The sequence below is a fragment of the Cyprinodon tularosa genome, unplaced genomic scaffold (genome assembly GCF_016077235.1).
Source record: "Cyprinodon tularosa strain WSP-4 unplaced genomic scaffold, ASM1607723v1 ctg1116, whole genome shotgun sequence".
NCBI classification, from domain to species: Eukaryota; Metazoa; Chordata; class Actinopteri; order Cyprinodontiformes; family Cyprinodontidae; genus Cyprinodon; species Cyprinodon tularosa.
The window spans coordinates 82,470-102,166 of record NW_024037912.1 but is presented as its reverse complement, the minus strand read 5'-3'; the positions used below and the strand labels follow the sequence as shown (position 1 = coordinate 102,166).

Here is a 19,697-nt window from a genome sequence, read left to right as displayed (position 1 = left end):
AAAAATCTCCCAAAGTCTCATTCATTGGGGCCAGACTAAATTGTACATTTAATCTCACATTTAGTCTGGTTTATCAGGCTAGGTCTAGGAGGTATAAGGGACCAACGTAAATTTAGACAAGCAATCAAGGAGTAAAAAGAAATTTAAAGAGTTTTTTTTCTCTGCCATTTCTTTCAGAAAAAATTTCTATAGAGCAGTAAAAGCTTCAGGGAGAGCTCAGGCCAAAATAATAGACAAAAAAACACTAAATGAAAAATAAAAGTGGACTTAAGGCTCTGTCCCACTTTGACGATTTAGACAGCTTATGCCTTACACGTTATGGATTAGTTAAGTTATGGGTACGTTTTGTATAAGTTATGAGCATGATAAAGCAGGCTAAAAAACACTGGCACACGTCGACATAAGGCAAGTATGTTGAGAAATTTTTAGCATGCTCAAAATTTTCTGACGTATTGAGGCGTATGCGCATACGTGGGGCATAAGTTACAGGTAAGTTATCTGATCGTTGAAATAATTCTTCATAAGTTATTCATAAGTTGAGGTATCTAGCTTATCTAAAATCTATGTGCATAACTTATGCGCAATTTATCAAGAACTTCTCTCCAATGCATATCAACGTGTTTGATGTGTTCCAGACGACTGCTGAATGTGTTTCTACCTTACAGCTACTGTATAATGGCATATTGGCAGTGTTTTGGTATAAAAGGGGGTTCACAGGAGGAAACCATCACTACTACTCCAAGCTTCATCCTCATCATAGAGCGAGAAGGTGAGTGTGATTGATCCGCCCAGTGTTAATGCCCACAACCAACAAACTTCCCTGCAGACATGACACAGCGACTGCAAACCTTCTTTCTTTCTTTTTCTTTTTATTTATTTTTTTTCTTTTGGTGGGCGGTAAACAGCAGCTAGGTCAATATCGCGATTAAAGACATCTTTTCATGCGGACCGGGCGCCTCTGGGCGCATGCCTGCGCCCGTCAGGACACCGGCTTGTGCATCATTTCATCGGCATTACGCTGCCGTGTGTTATGTATAAGTTAGGCTGTTGTTGGGCATGCTCTGGACTCGCAATGAATAACCTATGTAGACACCCAAAATTAAAAAATACATAGAAAGTTGAGCATATTCCAGTTTTTTAGGAAGTTCTGGGATGATAGGCATACGCTGTCTAAATTGGCAAGGGCCCTTACCTAACTCAAACTAAAACTAAAACCAAAATATAAAAGCCTACAAAATAACCTACCAAACAAGTAAATAAATAGGATAAAACTTGGGTTAAACAAAAGGCAACTCTCCCCTACAAAAAAACATCTGAACAGATTCACATGGCGGCAAATTAACAGCCCATTAGATGCTCCAAACAACCACAGAGGTACAACTTAAAAGGCCTTAAATAGGGTGCAGGTGATTGCTGATTGGGCTAAGACTCAGGAAACAGCACCCAATCCTAGATTCGGAGCCCTAAAAAGAACAAGGTGTTAATGGATGCAAAAAAAAAAATTACATCCATCTTGGGAATGTAAGAAACTTGTTAAACAGTCTTCAGAAGTCTAAGAAATTAAAGAGAAGAGTAAAAAATCACATTGTACGACTCTTTCAACAAATCTATAGAAGGTAGCTTGCCTTCTTGGGTGCAAAGTTGAAGTTTGTTTACAGTTTCACACTACAATGTGAAAAAAAAGAAGCCATAAATGTAAAGTATACAAAAACATTTAGACATTTCCTACTGCAATTGCTTAAACCTATATGTGCAAATTCATTCTAGGTTTCTACCAGCAGATGGTGACATTATCCTCTGAAAAAGCAAAAACAAAATCCATTACAATGCAAATCACATTGATAAATTTATCAATTTTAAGGACTGATTAAAGGGTTTTCATTTTACCCACATTTGACAAAAAAACTTAAAAACTATATATTATGTACTGTGAAGCCTAGTTTTATTTTTACCTTCAAATGTATGACAAACAAAAAGCTCAACCAAAGATGCCAGTCTAAATGTAACATTTATGCAATATTTCACAATTTTGGATTTGAACAAGTAAATAAAATTGATCAAATGAAAAAGTCTAGTGCTTTTCTCTTAAAAGAGCTTGTTAAACATTTTTTTTTTTAAATCAATAAGTTTGGCCTTCTCTTTAAAAGGTTAACCAAAGCAAACACAGATGGCACTGTCCAAAAAGCAACGACACTGAGAGTGAAGTAAAACACAACCTGTTTGATAACTTTAAACACAAAACCTGGACAGCAGAGCAGAATGGCTGCAGACATCAAGATAATGGTCTGCATTGGATTTGCAGTTGTATTAACAGGTAGCAAAGATTTGGATTACAAAGCATGAAATCTTTGAAAAGTGCTTCAATTATGTTTATTTGAGCTGTTTCTTTTTTGTTTGTTTTTTTGCCTGATCAGGCATAGGAAAGTCTGCCTTCGTTGGAAAGAGCCACAGTGGAGGAAGAGATAACCTGGTGCTGCAATATGTAGTTAACAACTCCCTGAGGGAGCATTCAGTCCTCACCAAACTCAGACTGGTAAGGAAGAAAAAACAACCCAGAACATTCTGGGTTTTGATATATTTTACTAAGTAGAACTCTCTGATAATAAAATGTCTTAATCATAACACTGTTAAATAAAAGATCATGTTTTATAAGGGAACAAATACTGCAGGTGGACTACTGGGCTGCAATTTTTTTCTAATAAAATGTGAAAAAAGTAATTAACTAATGTGTGTTTAAAAATAGATGAATAAACTTCCAACTGGATGCTTAAATACTAAGTAACAATTGTTTACCTGTTTAAAAGACTGATAGTAAGATTGTGTAAAATTATCCTTTTGATTTTTTTTCTCCCTTTGCTATAAGCAATGTGTCATGCACTGAAATAATAACAACTGCTCAGTAAACATCTAATATGCACAAGAGGGCATATAAGATTGTGTTTAGAAGATAAAATTCTAAGATAAAAAAAACAAACAGTTTTTTTCACTTTATTCTGATTTTCTCTTAAACAGCAACTACGATTAGGTTCCTGGTAGCTTCTTGTTGGAGCCATACAGTTTTGGATTACAGCATTATGAACTAATAGTTATGCCATTATTTAAATGTGTTCTATTTTGTTTTTTGTAGCTTCTGCATATTGGATAATTTAACACCCCTCTGTTGAGATTGATTATGCAAGCCCTTGTTGTTTGATCAGTGTTAAACTTTTATTGATTTCTTTTTCACTTGTACATCTGTTAAATGATTGACTAATTTCGTAATTAGGTACCTTGGTTACAATATTTTTTTCCACTTCACATTTCTTAAGCACCTTAAATTAATTTCTACAAAAATAATGATACAATAAGATGCTGGAATTTGAGGATCTAAAGTAGTACTTTTTAAAAAAAAAATAAAAAAAATTTTAAGTGCTCTAAATATAATATATTTCTTGATTATTTGCCCAAAATGCCGTAACAACGCATTAACTTTAGCTTTGCAGATACTTCAGATATTTTGTTTTACTCTCTGCTACCCTCATGTGGTTAGAAGTGGAACTCCAGCACAGCATGCAAGAGCTTGGAAGCATAAAAAGGGAGGGCAACAGAGTAAAATACTCTGACAACACAACATATGACAACTTGGAACAGTTGATACCTGTCAGATGCTCCATGCAACAGACAGGAGGAGGAAGATGTTGGTTACTAAAGCAGTAAATGGATACAGTAGCATATCAATCTGTTGCTGACTTTGGTGAAGCAAAAATCTAAACCTTTACAACCTGATCCTTACTGCAACTGCAGAATTGCTCTGTTTTATAGGATTTATATAACTAGGACAATAATCATAGTGCTAATAGCCTGTTTTTTTGTCTGGTTAACTATTCCAAAGCTGATTTAATCATAAATGTTACGATTTAGATCAGTTTTGGGCGACCACATGACAAACCAGTTTTCAGTCCTATTGCTAACAAGTCAGATAGTTACACAACGTTCCAACCTTGCTTCCTTTTAAAAAATAAATAAAAAATCTCTCTCTCTCTCTCTGTGTGTGTATATATATATATATATATATATATATATATATATATATATATATATATATATATATATATATATATATATATATATATATATATATATATATATATATATATATATATATATATATACACACAGAGAGAGAGTTCCACAATTCAGAGTATATATATATATATATATATATATATATATATATATATATATATATATATATATATATATATATATATATATATATATATATATATATCCATTCATTTTCAGACACGCGTGTATGTATGTGTGTGTCATGCAAGTTAGTGAATTAAGCCGTTTTTTCACAACGACATTTTGTTTGTAGATGTTAAAAAAAAGGTTATCAGTAATATTGTGTTGTTTTTTTTATAATTGGGTTAAGTATAATTCTCCTGCACACTTATGTGTTTAAATCACTTTAGGATTCCTCCAACTGCCTAAATTAAAAAGGGTTTCTTAAAAACTTTTCCTCTCCTCATGAGGCAAAATAAACCAGTCCAGAGGATTCATGCACCGCTCTCATTGTTTCCATATAAACAAGTGAAATGGATCAGGTCAACTTTCTAAATTTCTTGTTTGTTTTTTGCTTTTATCTGATCAACAGTCTACCTTACGATTCTATATCCACATCACACTAAAACACAGCTTAAAATAGTTTTACGGAACTTTTTCAATCGGAATATGATTTCAAGTTACAATGTTCTAGAAAATTGATAAAGTTTGCTTAGCAGCCTAGCAGTAAAAGTGGTTAAAAAAAATCTGTGTCAGCTATTCTGGTGTTAACAAAGGTAACAGCAGGTTCAATAAAGTGGAGACCACAGACATAATATTATATATAATATTTAGGTTTCCCTTGCTCTTTCTTTTTTTTCTTCTTTTTTTACTGCTTTTACGTGGCTTTTAATTTGTTCCCATGTCACTACTGGTAGCATGAGGTGATACCTGGACCCAGCACGGCTGGTGGTAAATACATCAGCAGGACCATTATTTGTTCCTTTGTGTCTGGCCAAATAGGAACAGACCTAGAAGATGGCCTGAGAGCTCCAAATCCTCTAAAGGACCTTGTCTGGCCTGCTGAGCTTTGCATTTTCTGTTTTAAAATTGGTACCTTATTTATTTTCCAGATTAGCATTCTACTTGCAAATTTGTTTTTCAGTTTGGTGGTGGGTCAGTGTTGATTTGGGAACGCATATCCATGAATGCACAGAAATACCTCTGCAGGATAAGTTATTGAAATCCTTAGACCCATTGTTTGAATAGTGCAAGGGGTGGTATGTTCATTGCAATGCAACACAATGCCTGTCCCTATGTGGCAAGAGAGTGCTGGTAGTTCTTGGAAGATGAAGGAATTGATAGCATGAACACACCTGAACCCAAAATATCTGGACCTTCAACCCAATAGAAAATCTTTAGGACATCATATTTAGATCCATATTATAGCACAACGCTGCACCTCAGACTGACCAGTAGCTCTATGATGTCTTGGTCTGATTCTCGGATGACAATCTCCATCAAATCATATGGCACCATTTTGTTCTAACATGTTGGGTTACAAGGTCTGGAACTCACTACTATCCACCTTTAAGCACACACAGGATGTTAAAAGGATTATTTCCTTCATTAAGAATGGGCTAAGGATAATCTGAGATAAGTATCATTCTTAGGTATTGATTTTAAATTCTAGAAATGTTGTTCAATAATTACTGGACATTTTATTAACTGTTAATTTATCTGTTTAATCAAAATTTGAAATGCTCTTTTAGTGACAGTTATTGTGAATTAGCCATGGCTTAAACACTGTGATGCAGGAATCAACCTGTTTTATGCCATTGATCTTTGTTGATTTTACCCATCCCTATCAAATAAACAACAATAATTATCAGTATAGATTTAGCTACAGTATGATGTTGTTTTCAGTATAGATCTAATGTGTTCTTAAAGTGTTGCACTAAAATATATTGGGCATTTTTCTTAAGGCTCAATATTCTTAAAATAAGTAAATAGCGTCAAATTATATAGTAAAAGCAACATGGATTTACAGCACTAGAGGGCAGACCTACTCTAGGAAACACAAAATACAGAAAAGAACTGATGGTGGGGGTTTATTTTCTAAAGGTACAGAGTAAGCTTTGTGTTTTAATTTCAGAGGACCCTTGAGGATCAGTGGAACAGAATGATGGTGGCAGCGGAGCAAGCCCAGTTTATGGCCAATCTCATTCGATTGATAAATGCCACAAAAGCAATTGAAATAGGTAAGAAAAGTTTAAAAAGGTGAATCAGAAGGTAAAGAATTTTAAAGGTGACAGAGCAAATAAATACTGAATGGCATTGCAAGCTATCAATATTACTATGGTTTTATGCAGCCTATCACTAGATTATAACAATATATGACTTTTATTCAGCAGAGCAATTTGTTTTCCTTAAATAAAAGTATTGTGAAACATGATATTTTGATATACTTTGGTTGTTTTTTTTTAAGTGAATGATATTGAGAAAACAGGAAATATATTTCTCACAAAAAGTACTAACTGAGACCATGTATGATGCAGGGATGTACACTGGATACAACGCTCTGAGCATGGCATTGGCCATGCCACAGAATGGATGAGTGGTTGCTTGTGAAATAGAAGAGACCTACGTGGAAATAGCTAAACCTTTTTTGAAAGAGGTAAGAACATTTTAAAAACAGGGAAGAAATGGGAACTTTGAGGTGTCTGCTCAGTAAACTGGTAAAGAAAGCTGCAGAGCCAAGCTGTTAAATCTGCTACTGCTTAAAACCTGACAGAACTTTGTTTTGTAAAGTCTGTATCGAACCCACTTTACATAATCGTACACTTTGCAGGCTGGAGTGGAAAATAAAATAGATGTTAAGCATCAACCTGCACTTAAAACACTTGGTAAGAAGTTTCATTGGTCTTATAATGACTCTCCTGCAGAAATTAAAGTGTTGCTAATACTTGTTTTCATTTATGTTATTTAGATGAACTGGTAGCAGCTGGGGAAGCTGGAACATATGATTTTGTGTTCATTGATGCAGATAAATCCAACTATGACAGATACTATGAGAAGTCTCTTGAGCTCATTAGAAATAGTGGTATAATTGCAATCGATAACGTAAGTAAACTTTCTATTTTCAGTTCATGCTTTAAGAACAAATATAGACTGTGACGTCTCCCTTTCAGGTCCTGTGGAGTGGAAAGGTTGTGAACCCTGAACCCAATGATATTACGTCGCAGACTCTAGATGCACTCAATAAGAAGATACACAACGACCAGAGAGTTGAACTGAGCATGCTCACTGTGGGGGATGGGCTGACCATTGCCATTAAACGCTGAAAATGATGTTATAGGCAAATGCAATATATCATGCCATTCTTTCCCATGTTATTGCGTGATTTATTGCTCTCCTGGTTCCACAATTCAACAATTTGAGTATTGTGTGAAAGGATGTAAGATTTTTAAGATTCTAAAAATAATAAAGATCAGTATGTTTACTGAAAATATGCAAGAAAAAGACTATCATTATTGAAAAAACAAAAATAAAGCAGGAAAAATGGTTCTAAGATATTTATTAAATAAAAGTTATGTTAATCACCTTGTCGGGAAGAAACTACTTTTAATTAAATAATGTAAAGAGATGTGCAGTTTTTTTATACAAACTTTTAACTTTTACATAAGTAACAATCTAATGAGAATATAGCTACTACTTGAAGATCAGATGAAAATACAGTAAAATGTAGAAGTTGTCACTGGAATTTATTTATTCTTCCCCTTACGTAGTAATGTACATTGCCTACTGTAAGGATTAGTTTTATAAGTTTATGTAAAAATTTTGATTTTGATAAATGTTTCTTCTGACAGGATTTAATATCGAATAAATTTATCTAATTCATGTTATTTGATTACATTATTTTAAACAATAGTCACAAAAAAGGCTTAAATCGGAGGAACCAGACTTTTACTCTGTGTTTCTGAAAATGTTTTCAGCACATATCCAGGAGTGTTTCAGAAAAACCGAATGAAAGTCAGGTTGCCTCCGATTTAAGCCTTTTTTTTCCCCAGATTTTATTGTCATATTGTCACAAGTCAACTATATTGGACCATCTGTAGTCTAAAATGTCAAATACAACAATATAGTTAAGTATTAGAGTTACTGAATTAAATAACACTGAACAAAAACACAATCTAAGGTTCATAAACCCTTTATTCTGTTTGTAAATATACTAAAAAGAAGATCATCAATGTCTTTATCCTTGTATTAAGACTTATTTGGTTAAGTTAAGATGAGCATTAAGACAATACTTAATGGAGTATCTGAACCTTAACTGGGTTAATCTTTAATGACAAACTGACTGTTTGATTTTTATTTTTCAATCGTGAAAGAATGGAATAGAAGGAAGCTGATGGTGCCATGGGGGTGTCACTGCAATTAATAAAATACCTACCTGTATATATAAAGGAGTTTGCTGCTGCTGCTATCTGACTTGAAGCATGAAAGATTTAAATTTAATGGGACTATGAGAGAGAAGTGCATTTTCGTAGAAAATATCAAGCTTTATCTGCGAATATCAGTGCAACATACAGAGTAAGAAACATTTCTAGGACTTAGATCTTCATCTGCTTTTATTGCTACTACTAATAGTATCACGCATAGAGGTAATTGCTCACCGCTGAGCTCACCAACGTCATCGCTTTCTGCGACAAAATGTGGAGTAAGAGCTCATTAAAGCAGCAGCTGACGCTACGTGTTTTCAGCACCATGGACAGCTTTATTCTGCAGACAGAGCAGGTGGTGGCTGCTATAAAAGCCTGCATGGATGCATCTTTTCACCAGAGACCCACGCTGACAACATGAGTCACTGGATACATGACAGGTTCGACTTCTCCACCAGAAACGCTCCTGGTCTTTTTGCACAACACAATCCGAGACCATCGGAAACCAAGACGACTTCCGCGGACATGAGTTCCGAAAGCCTCCCATCTAAAAGGTGCAGCGAGAAGGAGATGATGCATGGTTTGAACGATCGACTTGCGGGTTTTATAGAAAAGGTGCACCACCTAGAACAGCACAACCTAATCCTGGAGAGAGAGATTGAGAGCATCAAAGGGAAAGTCAAGCCCGCATCTTGTTTGGAGGAGGAATACGGTCCAGACCTGAGGAGGATGAGGCAGCTGTTGCAAGATATAACCCAACAGAAGCACCAGATTGAGATCGAACATCATAATCTGGAGGAAGACCTTGTCATCTTGAGAAAACAGTATGAGCGAGAGTCTGAGAGCAGATCAGAAGCTGAGAGCAACATAATGATCCTGAAGAAAGACATGAGCGACGTGCATCAGGCTAAACTACTGCTGGATAGGAAAGTGGAGTACCTTGTAGATGAAATCAACTTTCTAAAGCGAAATCACGAGGCCGAAGTTTCAGAAATGTGTGTCCAGATCCAAGATGCTCAACCAAAGTTTAAAGCGCACGGATTTGGTCATGCAAGTGTCACTGCGGCGCTGCGGGACATCAGGGCGCAGCTGGAGGGTCACACCGTATCCGACATCCAGCAGGACGGCGAAAGTTTCCGAGCTCAGTTCTCCAGGCTGACCGAGGCGGCCGAGGCAAAGAGAGAGGCGCTGAAAGCGAGCCAGCACGAGATCCAGGAGTATAAGAGGCGTCTGCAGGCCAAAAACATTGAGCTGGACTGCACTAAAGGCACCAGAGAAGCTCTGGAGAAGCAACTTCATGACGTAGAGGATCGCCACAAGGAGGAACTTATTCATTATCAGGTAAGAAATCCTTCTGCAGCTGCATCAGTGCAGCTTTTACACAAATGATGAGATTCCATTAACTATCTCATATATTCTCTTCCTCAGAATACAATAAAAGAGCTTGAAAATGAGCTGATAAACTGCAAGTTTGACATGTCTGGCTACTTAAGGGAGTATCAGGACCTCCTGAATGTGAAGATGGCTTTGGATGTGGAGATATTGTCATACAGGTATCACAGAATTATTCTAATTTCAAAACATAATTGGGTCAAACATGAAATGATTAGGTGGGGGATATGTAATTATTAGGTAATGTTAGGCTTTTTATATGCATATGTATTTTATTTAGATGTGCTAATATGTTATTATTAAGACATACTAAAGCATTTGTGCAAACATTTTAAAATGACCTTTTAACACATATCATATAAACTGAAATTGTTTTAAAGTCTTAATGTGTTCATTTGTTTCAGTAACGAGTAACTCCTTTAGTGATATATTTAAAGTAAAAAAAAAGACAACCCCAAATGAGAATATGATGGAAATTCAACTTAAATTGCTCTATGAGAATGATTTTTTTGTTTTTTTTTATACAATTATTCAAACCCTGGAACTTTCTCAGATATGTCATAATGCAACAAGCACAAACTTGAACATTACTTAGGCCATAGTGGTTATTAAGTCTTTATCTGGCACTTAAGCTAGAGATAAATAATAACTGGCCTACCATGCACAGTGTGAAACCTCGCATTATGCTGTTATTTTGTTGCTTTTTTTGTGGCAGCGCAACACAAGGCTGCCCATGACACAATGACACGTGGTTGTTCAAATGTCTTCACAAATAAAAATCTGAAAAGTGTTGGGCAGACAGAGTATCAATCAGGCAAGAGGGCTGGGAAGATCTAAAAAGAACAGGTCGTTTCACAAATCTGTATTTTAGTGAGGAGTTGGAGGAAAGAAGAAAGTTGTTGAAAGGCCAAAAAAATTATTTTTAACATACATTCGAGTGAAACATTTATTTGGTTGAGAAGAATGGAAACAATATCAATTTCTTGATGTAAAAGTATTAACTGATTCATTCTGTTTGTAACATGACAAATTTAAGTTTTAGGAGTATGGCTAGTTTTCCAAGACAAGTATCAAATCTTTATATCGATTAACCTGAGGAGATGCTAGAAGGGATAAAGCTTTTACTTTGTGTTTATTAAATATGAATTCTTTCTTCCATCCGGCAGGAAACTCCTCTGTGGTGAGGAGGCCCGAATGTCATCCATCTCTGACTCCCCTATCCAGTTGCCTCATATTTACCATCAGTCGCCAGTTTACTCCCTCCCCAGCTTCAGTCGACCTGGATTCACACACAGACGAGCAGAGCCAAAGTACAAGTTTGTGGAGGAGATCATAACAGAAACCACCCGGGAGATTGAGATGTCAGAATTTGAGGAGACTGGATCAGAGGAAACTGATGTGGGGAAGGATGAGAAGGAGGGTGAAAAAAGTGAGAAACAGGGGAGTGAAGAAGAGGGTGACCATAAGGACAATCGAGAGGATGAAAGAAACCAGATGTCTGATAGTCAGCAGACTGAAATAGCTTCAGATAAAAAGTTGGAGAAGGAAAAACATGAGGCAATGATAGCTGATGATGCAGAGGAGGATCTTCTCAGTGGTAAAAATGTAGACACAGAGGTTGAAGATACTAAAGCAGCTGAGAATGTAGAGGAAGAAGAAACTGCAAAGATTGGGAAACTTAATCAGACAGATATTTCATCAAGCTTACATGATTTAAAGGCAGAGGGGAATAAACAGGGCTCAACTAAGGAAGAAAAGCTGATGTCAGTTCAAGATGTGAAGCCTGCGGATGGAACCACAGTTCCAGAATCAAAGGAATGGGACAAATTCCCACAGTTTAATGCTGTTATTCAAGTGCAAGAGAAAGTCAGTGAATTGGCAACAGAAGCAAAGGCCACTATGTTGATAGAGAAAGAATCTATAGAAAACACAAAGACAAATTCCAAAGCAACAAAAAAAGAGGAGAAAGAAATGAGCCACACGGAGCAAAAGGAAAGTACAAACGTGGAGGAAGAAGACAGGAAAACCACTGAAGGTGTCACACATGAAAGCAATAAAGATAAAACCCCATCTTCCAAATCTATAGAGAAAGCAGAGTCAGGAATCAGAAACAGTGGAGAAAAACAAATAACTCTACCTGATTTGCAAAAAGAAAAAGTATCTGTGAATGCAGAAACAAGAGATACAGCAAAATTTCAAACTATAATCTAAAAAATATCAGTTTGATGAAGTCAAAGTTGATAATAACATTTTGAATTCAAAGAGATAGTAGCAAAAAACAGAAGCGCTCATTATGCAAATTCAATACTATGGCACCAGCAGAGTGGAGTACAAAGAGCAATGCAAAATACTAGAACAAAATGTTTTAACCCCGGTTCTCGTGGCACACTGCCCTGCATGCTATAGACATTTCCCAGCTTTCACACATCAGATACCACTTAAAAAAAGTAAAAGGCTTTCCTCAACTGCATTCATCTAAATCAGGTGTGTTGAAGAAGAGAAACATCTAAAACATGCAGGGCAGTGTGCCATGAGGACCGGGATTTAAAAAAAACTCTGCTAGAATGCATTGTAGGCATATGCATTAAAAATGATCATTAAAAATAGACAAACATTTGTTTTTTGCAGTATTTCTGACCTCACAACGGATACTGGCTTCAGAATAACTTGAAACACAAAAATAACATCTTATAATTATGAATGTAAAGGGATCTTTTTTTTTTTTTTTTGCTCAAATAAAAGTAATAAAGAAAGCCACTGTTTTTCAATTTCAGAAACAAAAAGAAAAGCTTTGCATGCTTCTAGGAATGTTTTCGATAAAAAAAAAAAAAAAAAGTTCAATCTTCAAAAGCTTCAAAGCGTCTTAGCATGAGTGAGAGAAATTGCAAGATCTCTGTGTTAAAGGAACCTTGATAGGAAGCTCCTTCCTTATTGCCTGCACTATTCAGGACAGCATCTCTCATGGCTGCTGCTGGCACAGCTCCTTTTGCTTAAGAGTCATTTCCATTTTGACATATTCAGATTGACCCTGTTTCAGTAGGACTCTTTCAGAATCCCGATCCCCTCCGATTTTCCTAATTAAGTTGATCAAATGAATGTCTGACTACATACTTCATAATAAATGGTAATGATTGCCATTGGAACTTTGTGTGGATTTAATTATTAAAGCTAAATTGTCTCACAAATGTTCAAACTTCAACCCCACATCCAAACCTTAAAGGTTTAACAACTCACACTGATGTTCACCCTGAAATTGAACCCTTCTGTAGAGCTAATAGCAGTAAATGTAACATCCTCCATCCATGGAGTGACCTTTTCCAATCCAACAGTTTTATGCCAGTTTAATCTGTGGTAAGTTAGATTTATACAGTTCTAGTTCTTATATAGTTCTAGTGCCACATCTCATGTTGAATGCTTAGTCTAGAAATCAACTCTGGAAAGTATTTTTCCTTTGGATAATTTATCATCTTAAAATGGCACCATGGTACCCAAACTGATTTTGGTACACTGCAGGATTTATTTTTATAGGCCATATTAGATCAGATTTGCATCGCTACCTTTCGTCTGACATCTCTACAATTCCTTAAATATAAACCTCAAAAGGATATAAATATATGAAAGAAAAAAAGAAGGCTGAACAAAAATTCAGCTTAGTTTCACAATAAATAAATCTTTCAAAATTCTTAACTAACCCCCTTCCCCAAATGGATGTTTTTAGAATGTGTTACACTGAAGGTGGGAAAATCATTGAAATAATTAGCAAGAACTTAAAAATTCTTCAGAAAACCATGAAAGTGTAAAAGAGGTTTTCCCTTTGGAGATTCAGCTAACCATCACTCCGGTAGGCATTTGTTCAGCTTCAAAGACTTTATTGAAAATCCATTCATAAACAAAGGGACCTCAAAGACTTCTCCCATGATCGTTCTCCACTTAGAATAGAAGCACAGCTTTCTATAGTGCACCTGTGCAACTTTACATTTTCTTCAAAGAATTTAAAGTTTGGCATCATTGAACATTGTGCTCCACAGTTATCTGGTGTTGCATAATAATAAAAACAAAACCTCTGCTTGGGTGATATGCAACATGCAGGTTTCTTTCCCACTTTAAGTAACCCCAAAACTGCTAAGTTAAGGGGAAGGTCACATGTTTAGCTTTGCTAAAACATCCCAGCCTCAAACAACATAACGGAACAACAATGAGGTCCTTGGGTGCATGGTCAGTACTCAAACACAGAAGTAGTGTAATTTAGGTGTGAACAAAATATGACGACCCTTTAGGAAAAAAAAAAAGGTTTGCATTTATGTTTAAACAAATGGAACAACAATGGAGTGCCTGAATATTCCTACAGCCACACATAGTTGTACAGAGGGATTTAATTACTAAATTATTATGGCAGTACTGGATAGATAGATTATTATTAAATAAAATGACAATGATAGACTTGGAATTGAAGCGTCCACGTGGTACAATACATAAAAAAAAAAAAAAAAACACATGACTGCAAACAGCACCGACTTGATGTGGTGCACAGATATGTGTTGCAGAAGCCTTTGACATGATCTCACGGCAATTTCCCTTTGCTGGTTTGAGTTGAAAATGGAGTTAAGGCCCGATTCTTCTGATATTCCCTAGTCCCTTGCAGTATGACAGTTCAGGCTTCCAGCTCCAAACCCAGACCGAGCTTGTGGCCTCCTACGTTGATGCTCTTCCCGTCAATCAGACCAGAAAGGGTCAGCTTTACACCTACACACACAAGGCAGCATATTTAGTCCTGTATCTATACAATTCAAGATGTCACAAAACAGCTGATAACTTTTAAAAAAACCACATTCCCTTTTGCTTTCACTTTAGAACAACAAATAATTTTGGATGTATGCACTAAGAAACCCCAACAGAATACATTGATGTGTGTCGCAGTAAGCAAGAAACTCACCTGGTCTAAGGGTCTGGGTGTACCCAACACCCACAAGGCTATTGTTGTTAACTTTAGCCTAAAACATCCCAAAGGAGAAAGGAAAAACATGTAAGTCAGCGGTGTAAATGTTTATGTTTTTCAGTAACTCTGTTGCCTTATAACTACTTAATTCTGCAGAGGAAAACTTACGCTGATGGAGGCATCTTTGTCCAGTTGGTATTTTGCAGCAATGCCAAAGCTTGTGCTGTTGCTGCCGGCAGTCCAAGACAGTTGGACTGCAGTCTCCAGCTTGTCATTGGGCTTCTGGTAGATGGAGCCAGCAAACTCATTGCCGTCATTGCTGTAAGATCAATAATAAAAAATATTCAATAAATAGAAATCAGCTTATAATCAAATTTGACCTCATAACTTTAAAGAGCTAAAAGAGAGAGAGAGAAAAAAGAAGGGGAAATCCACAAGAAAAATAAAAAAAACTGCTTTACATACACATTGGTGTGTAGCTGGAAGTCTGCTGTCTTATAGCCAATAGCGAAGTTGTTCTTGGTCATTCTGGATTTGGCGGTGTCGAAGCTCATCTGGTAACCAGCGAGCCATCCCTCATAACCGAGGACGGCGGCTCCGTGGATCGTGGGGCCAGCGAAGTCAAAGTCAACATCGCAGCCCAAGTTGAGGTACTCACGCTTGTATGCGCTCTTAACTTTGCCACTTTTTTTACTGTTGAAAAAATAAAATAAAAAGAAACATCTATAATGCATTGAGTTAAACATCAGGTTTCATTTAACACAATCTCCCTTTCTACTTAGCTTTATTATAAAACAACTGATTTTAGGGTTATCTTTACATGGCTAAAAAAAAAAAACTTGGGTCAACCTGACACCGAAGTATTGAACATGCTACCCTAAAAACAGCTCAGGACTTCAGCCCTAAACACTTGGTATGAAAGAAGACATTTTTTTTCTCAGCTGTGTCCCAGAAAGCAAATAAAATTATGATTTATATATATATATATATATATATATATATATATATATATATATATATATAGCATGTCAAACGGGAATACAATCCGAGTGAAGTGTTGCAACATAGTAGTTCCATGCAGCAGGACAGGTCACATGTCAGAAGTATGCAAGTTAAAGATCAGGTTACCATAATTACTCAATGAGAAAAGCAACAAGCCACAGAACCTGCTCCTGTTGAGTGTGAAAGTAAAATAAATACAAAAAAAAAGGAAATCTAAACCATCGCCTTACCCAGTGTTTGGGGAAAAGGTTGTGTCAAATGTCAACTTAAGTCCTTTTGTAATCTGTAATGATAAAAATTATGCAATGAAATTTTAAAACATACTGCTACATCAACTGAACAAACCGGTCTTTTTGTTTGTATCTGCGAGAATGCTGGAAGAAAAAGCAAACCTGATCTTCAATAACGATCTCTGTTCCTAAGGTGTTGTCAGTATTCCACTTCTCAGTGAAAGTCAAACCATATTCAGGGCGCTTGTATTTGGTTTCCAGGCTCCCGGCAACTTTGCTGGTATCAGTGTTGGATGAACCAGATGTTTTGAATTCCTGCAAGGACACATAACCAAAAAAAAAAAAAAAAAAGCTGCAATCACTTTAAATTCATTGATTCAATAATAATAATTCATGAATCCATATGAAATACATTTAGATATTACATTATATTTTGATAACATTTTTGTATTTTGTTACTAAAAGTTTGGTAACCATGAAGAACTAAGCCACTGAGTATCAAGTTTATCTTCTTAAATAATAAGAAATTTGAAAAATCTAAGCGTCTTTTAAAAATTGATGAGCAGAGTATTACCGATACTTCCACCAACAGATCAACTGAAACAAGCTTTTTTCTTTTCTTTTTTACACCAATGACAATTATTTAGACATCAGTCAAACTGATTACCGATATGTGCTGATGATTTTTGGTGCCTTAAAGCTGATATGACCTTTTCTTCCTCCATTAAAAAAAATAAATCACACAATTAAAAAATGTATTTTACACAACTCTAAATTTAAAAACAAAAAAATCAAACATCATATTAACTATTTGCTATGGAGGAAGTGGCAAAGCATGAACTTTACATGATCTAAGGGCTTGGATGCTGAACGGGCTATTGAATTGGCATATGCTTGCACATATCGGATAATGCAAGTTAAAAGAAAAAAAAACAAAAGAAGCTAATATTAGCCAAAAATATGCCTTTGTATATGCCCGTCTATACTTCTAACCTTTGTTTATTTTAAAGCAACAAGGTGACCTAGTGACTTTCAACATAATTATTCTGAAGCAAAATCCAAATAATCTTACAACTCCACTGGCTGACTTTGTCTTGACATCAAGCTTCACCAGGCCAAATCCTGTAAGACAAATCAAATTCAAATATCAAAGTTATCAGCTTTAGCTGGAAAAGAAGAAGTTTCTATATCTTTGCCCAATCAAAGAAGAAAAACCTACCATAGCCTTTGTTGAAGATATCCTTGGCAGACTTGCCCAAATCAGCATAAGTGGGAGGCACGGCCATTGTACCTACAGATATAAACAACGACAAAAAAAAAGGTCACATTTGTTTTATGAATAATACATTTAACATTTTAACTCTGCGACTATGACCATATATATTACATTTCTAAAACAAACTTGCATATAGCCAAGTGGTGTTACAGAACAATTCGTGTATAATACTTGAGTCACTTAATTTACTCCAAAGGACAGTTTACAGCTTTTCTGATGATTTTTGAACATTTCTGTGTTCCTGTATGTCAGACATTTGGAGGAAGTTTTCTTATAGTTTATATAGCTAGCTCTTACTCATAGAAAACATATTTGTTGTGCAGGAATAAGGTCTCAGCTCTGTTACACTGGTAGCCAAGTAATCGACATTTCGTTGTCAAGATTCACCCTATGTTTTTTGTGGATTGACAATAAAGGAAGTCGAAGCCTTTTCTTGTAGTTGTAGAGCAGGGTGTGTGTCATTTTGAGCTGCAACAGCCCCCATTTCATTGTCATTCTGAGTCACTGGGAAAGATCCTAAACCATAGATTGTTTCCTGTGCCCTTCTCAGTGTGTTTTTTTGTTATAAATATATATATATATATATATATATATATATATATGTATATAATAACTTACTGCATTGCTATACCAACATGGTGGTATTGTGTTTCCTTTATGATTATTAACTTGATGTTGCTTGTAATTAGCTGTTATTAATAGAATTTTCAATGGATAAAAACTGAAGGAATTATTTCACATAATGCCAAGATTTAATGCGGTTTTGTTATTTGTCAATTTATACAGAGTAGAGGTAAATAACCTTAGGGAAATAATATAAATATATATTTTATTTTTGAATTTTGCAATGATTACGGTGACTAACCGTTATTCTCTAAAAACATTTTCCTTTTTTACTATGACCTGCTCTCCTTCAACTTTAATGGTTTCATTACAAGGTTTGTAAACTTCGGGTGTGGACATAAAAATGCATTACAGGTAAAACAAATAACATGTTTCACGAAAAGAGTGATAAAGTATTATGACAGCTCATACTAAATGATAATATTATAGTTAAAAACTGCGCTCCACTATGAAATTGATAGACTTTATATCTAAAGGAGCTCATATCCATGCATTTGTGACCTTATGTTATAAAATCCGTAGCCGATGGCGATATCAACAACTAATACAAATATTTATTCTAGCATTCTGTTTAAAAGCAGTTAAGAAATATTATCAACATGAGAGAGTTGATGGTGACCACCTCCTCCTCTGCTTTACTTTCTATTTGAACAATACCGACGCACCAGATAGTATTCCTGTGGTTCCGCAGACCGGAAACGTTACAGAGCATAAACTCATTATATGTTTTATTTATTTATTATTATAAGTCCGTTTTTAGACACAGTTGGAGGCGACAACCAGCGCGGATTCGCCTGCTTGCTTTAGCAGCAGGTCTCGGCTAGTTACCGCAATGCTAACAGGCCAGTGATAAATAAAGCAAGACAAAAATTAATTCGTCGATTTATTCATTTTATGTAACCGACTTTGAAAATAACAAGCTTAGTGTTTATGGACAACGACAAACAAAAAACGTCCTGACAGAGTGCGTGTGCCATTCCAAGTTTTCTGATGCTACTGAAGCTAATTACGTTAGCCTGCAGAATGCCGGTATGAGTAAAACTAATTTCAGTTATGTCTCTTAGGAAAGACCGATGTTACAATAATAGATAAATGGGAGACTTACCAAATAAAAAAGATGCTAGTGTTATATTAAAGTGACTTTTTGGAGCTGTTCCCCACAACACACGACCGGAGCAGGCGTCACCGATTGGAGGGCGAGCTGAAGGAGACTGTTCTGCAACAAAATGCTGACCTTTCGGTTTCCGGCTCAGGGTCTATGGGTGGCCAAATACTTGCCTGAGTACATATAGGTTCCCGTCGGATACTTTGCATTTAACGTTTTGTTTTAGAATGAACTGCTTTTTTGTTTTTACAAACGAGTCAAAACTTAATTAATGTATTTACTGTACAAAAAAATTTGTTCATTTATATTCAAACATAATATGACTATGATTTAAGTTTTTTTTTTTTACGAGTAAGATTTGGATATATATACTTCATTATACATTTGATTACACGAAGAAAGATAGATAGATAGATAGATAGATAGATAGATAGATAGATAGATAGATAGATAGATAGATAGATAGATAGATAGATAGATAGATAGATAGATAGATAGATAGATAGATAGATAGATAGATAGATAGATAGATAGATAACACTCATAAAGTTGAAAGAGAAGACAGCTTCAATAGTAGATAAACTCACTTTTTTCATGGCATATGTTATTAATTGCACAGACCAAGCCAGGGATAAGAGAGTAAATCAGAATCATTGCGAAAGAA

At 35.6% G+C, this 19,697-nt stretch overlaps 2 protein-coding genes and 1 pseudogene across 2 annotated transcripts; 2 read left to right on the top strand and 1 right to left on the bottom strand.

Annotated features, from left to right (window-relative positions):
- Positions 1-2,174: 2,174 nt before the first annotated feature.
- Positions 2,175-7,537, top strand: LOC119792462 (annotated as a pseudogene).
- A 1,174-nt stretch (positions 7,538-8,711) lies between these two features.
- LOC119792446 (neurofilament medium polypeptide-like) lies at positions 8,712-12,301 on the top strand. Its single transcript, XM_038299069.1, has 3 exons — positions 8,712-9,809; positions 9,897-10,021; positions 11,027-12,301. Exons 1-3 carry the CDS (start codon positions 8,886-8,888, stop codon positions 12,069-12,071), a joined length of 2,094 nt encoding a protein of 697 aa, XP_038154997.1. The 5' UTR covers positions 8,712-8,885; the 3' UTR covers positions 12,072-12,301.
- A 1,407-nt stretch (positions 12,302-13,708) lies between these two features.
- vdac2 (voltage-dependent anion channel 2) lies at positions 13,709-19,186 on the bottom strand. Its single transcript, XM_038299078.1, has 9 exons — positions 19,034-19,186; positions 17,248-17,319; positions 17,101-17,150; positions 16,191-16,343; positions 16,029-16,081; positions 15,262-15,489; positions 14,965-15,115; positions 14,794-14,851; positions 13,709-14,603 (listed from the first exon to the last, which is right to left on the bottom strand). The coding sequence occupies exons 2-9, from the start codon at positions 17,312-17,314 to the stop codon at positions 14,512-14,514; spliced, it is 852 nt and encodes a 283-aa protein (XP_038155006.1). The 5' UTR covers positions 17,315-17,319; positions 19,034-19,186; the 3' UTR covers positions 13,709-14,511.
- Between the last annotated feature and the right edge of the window lie 511 nt (positions 19,187-19,697).

What these genes read in the sequence shown, in the direction of transcription:
- LOC119792446 (XM_038299069.1), top strand. Translation starts at nt 8,886, where the DNA reads ATGAGTCACTGGATACATGACAGGTTCGACTTCTCCACCAGAAACGCT. An exon ending in AGGAACTTATTCATTATCAG is followed by an intron (nt 9,810 to 9,896) that starts GTAAGAAATCCT and finishes TCTCTTCCTCAG; the next exon opens with AATACAATAAAAGAGCTTGA. An exon ending in GTGGAGATATTGTCATACAG is followed by an intron (nt 10,022 to 11,026) that starts GTATCACAGAAT and finishes TCCATCCGGCAG; the next exon opens with GAAACTCCTCTGTGGTGAGG.
- vdac2 (XM_038299078.1), bottom strand. Translation starts at nt 17,314, where the DNA reads ATGGCCGTGCCTCCCACTTATGCTGATTTGGGCAAGTCTGCCAAGGAT. An exon ending in TTCCAGCTACACACCAATGT is followed by an intron (nt 15,116 to 15,261) that starts GTATGTAAAGCA and finishes TTGATCTTACAG; the next exon opens with CAATGACGGCAATGAGTTTG. An exon ending in CACCCAGACCCTTAGACCAG is followed by an intron (nt 14,604 to 14,793) that starts GTGAGTTTCTTG and finishes TTGTGTGTGTAG; the next exon opens with GTGTAAAGCTGACCCTTTCT.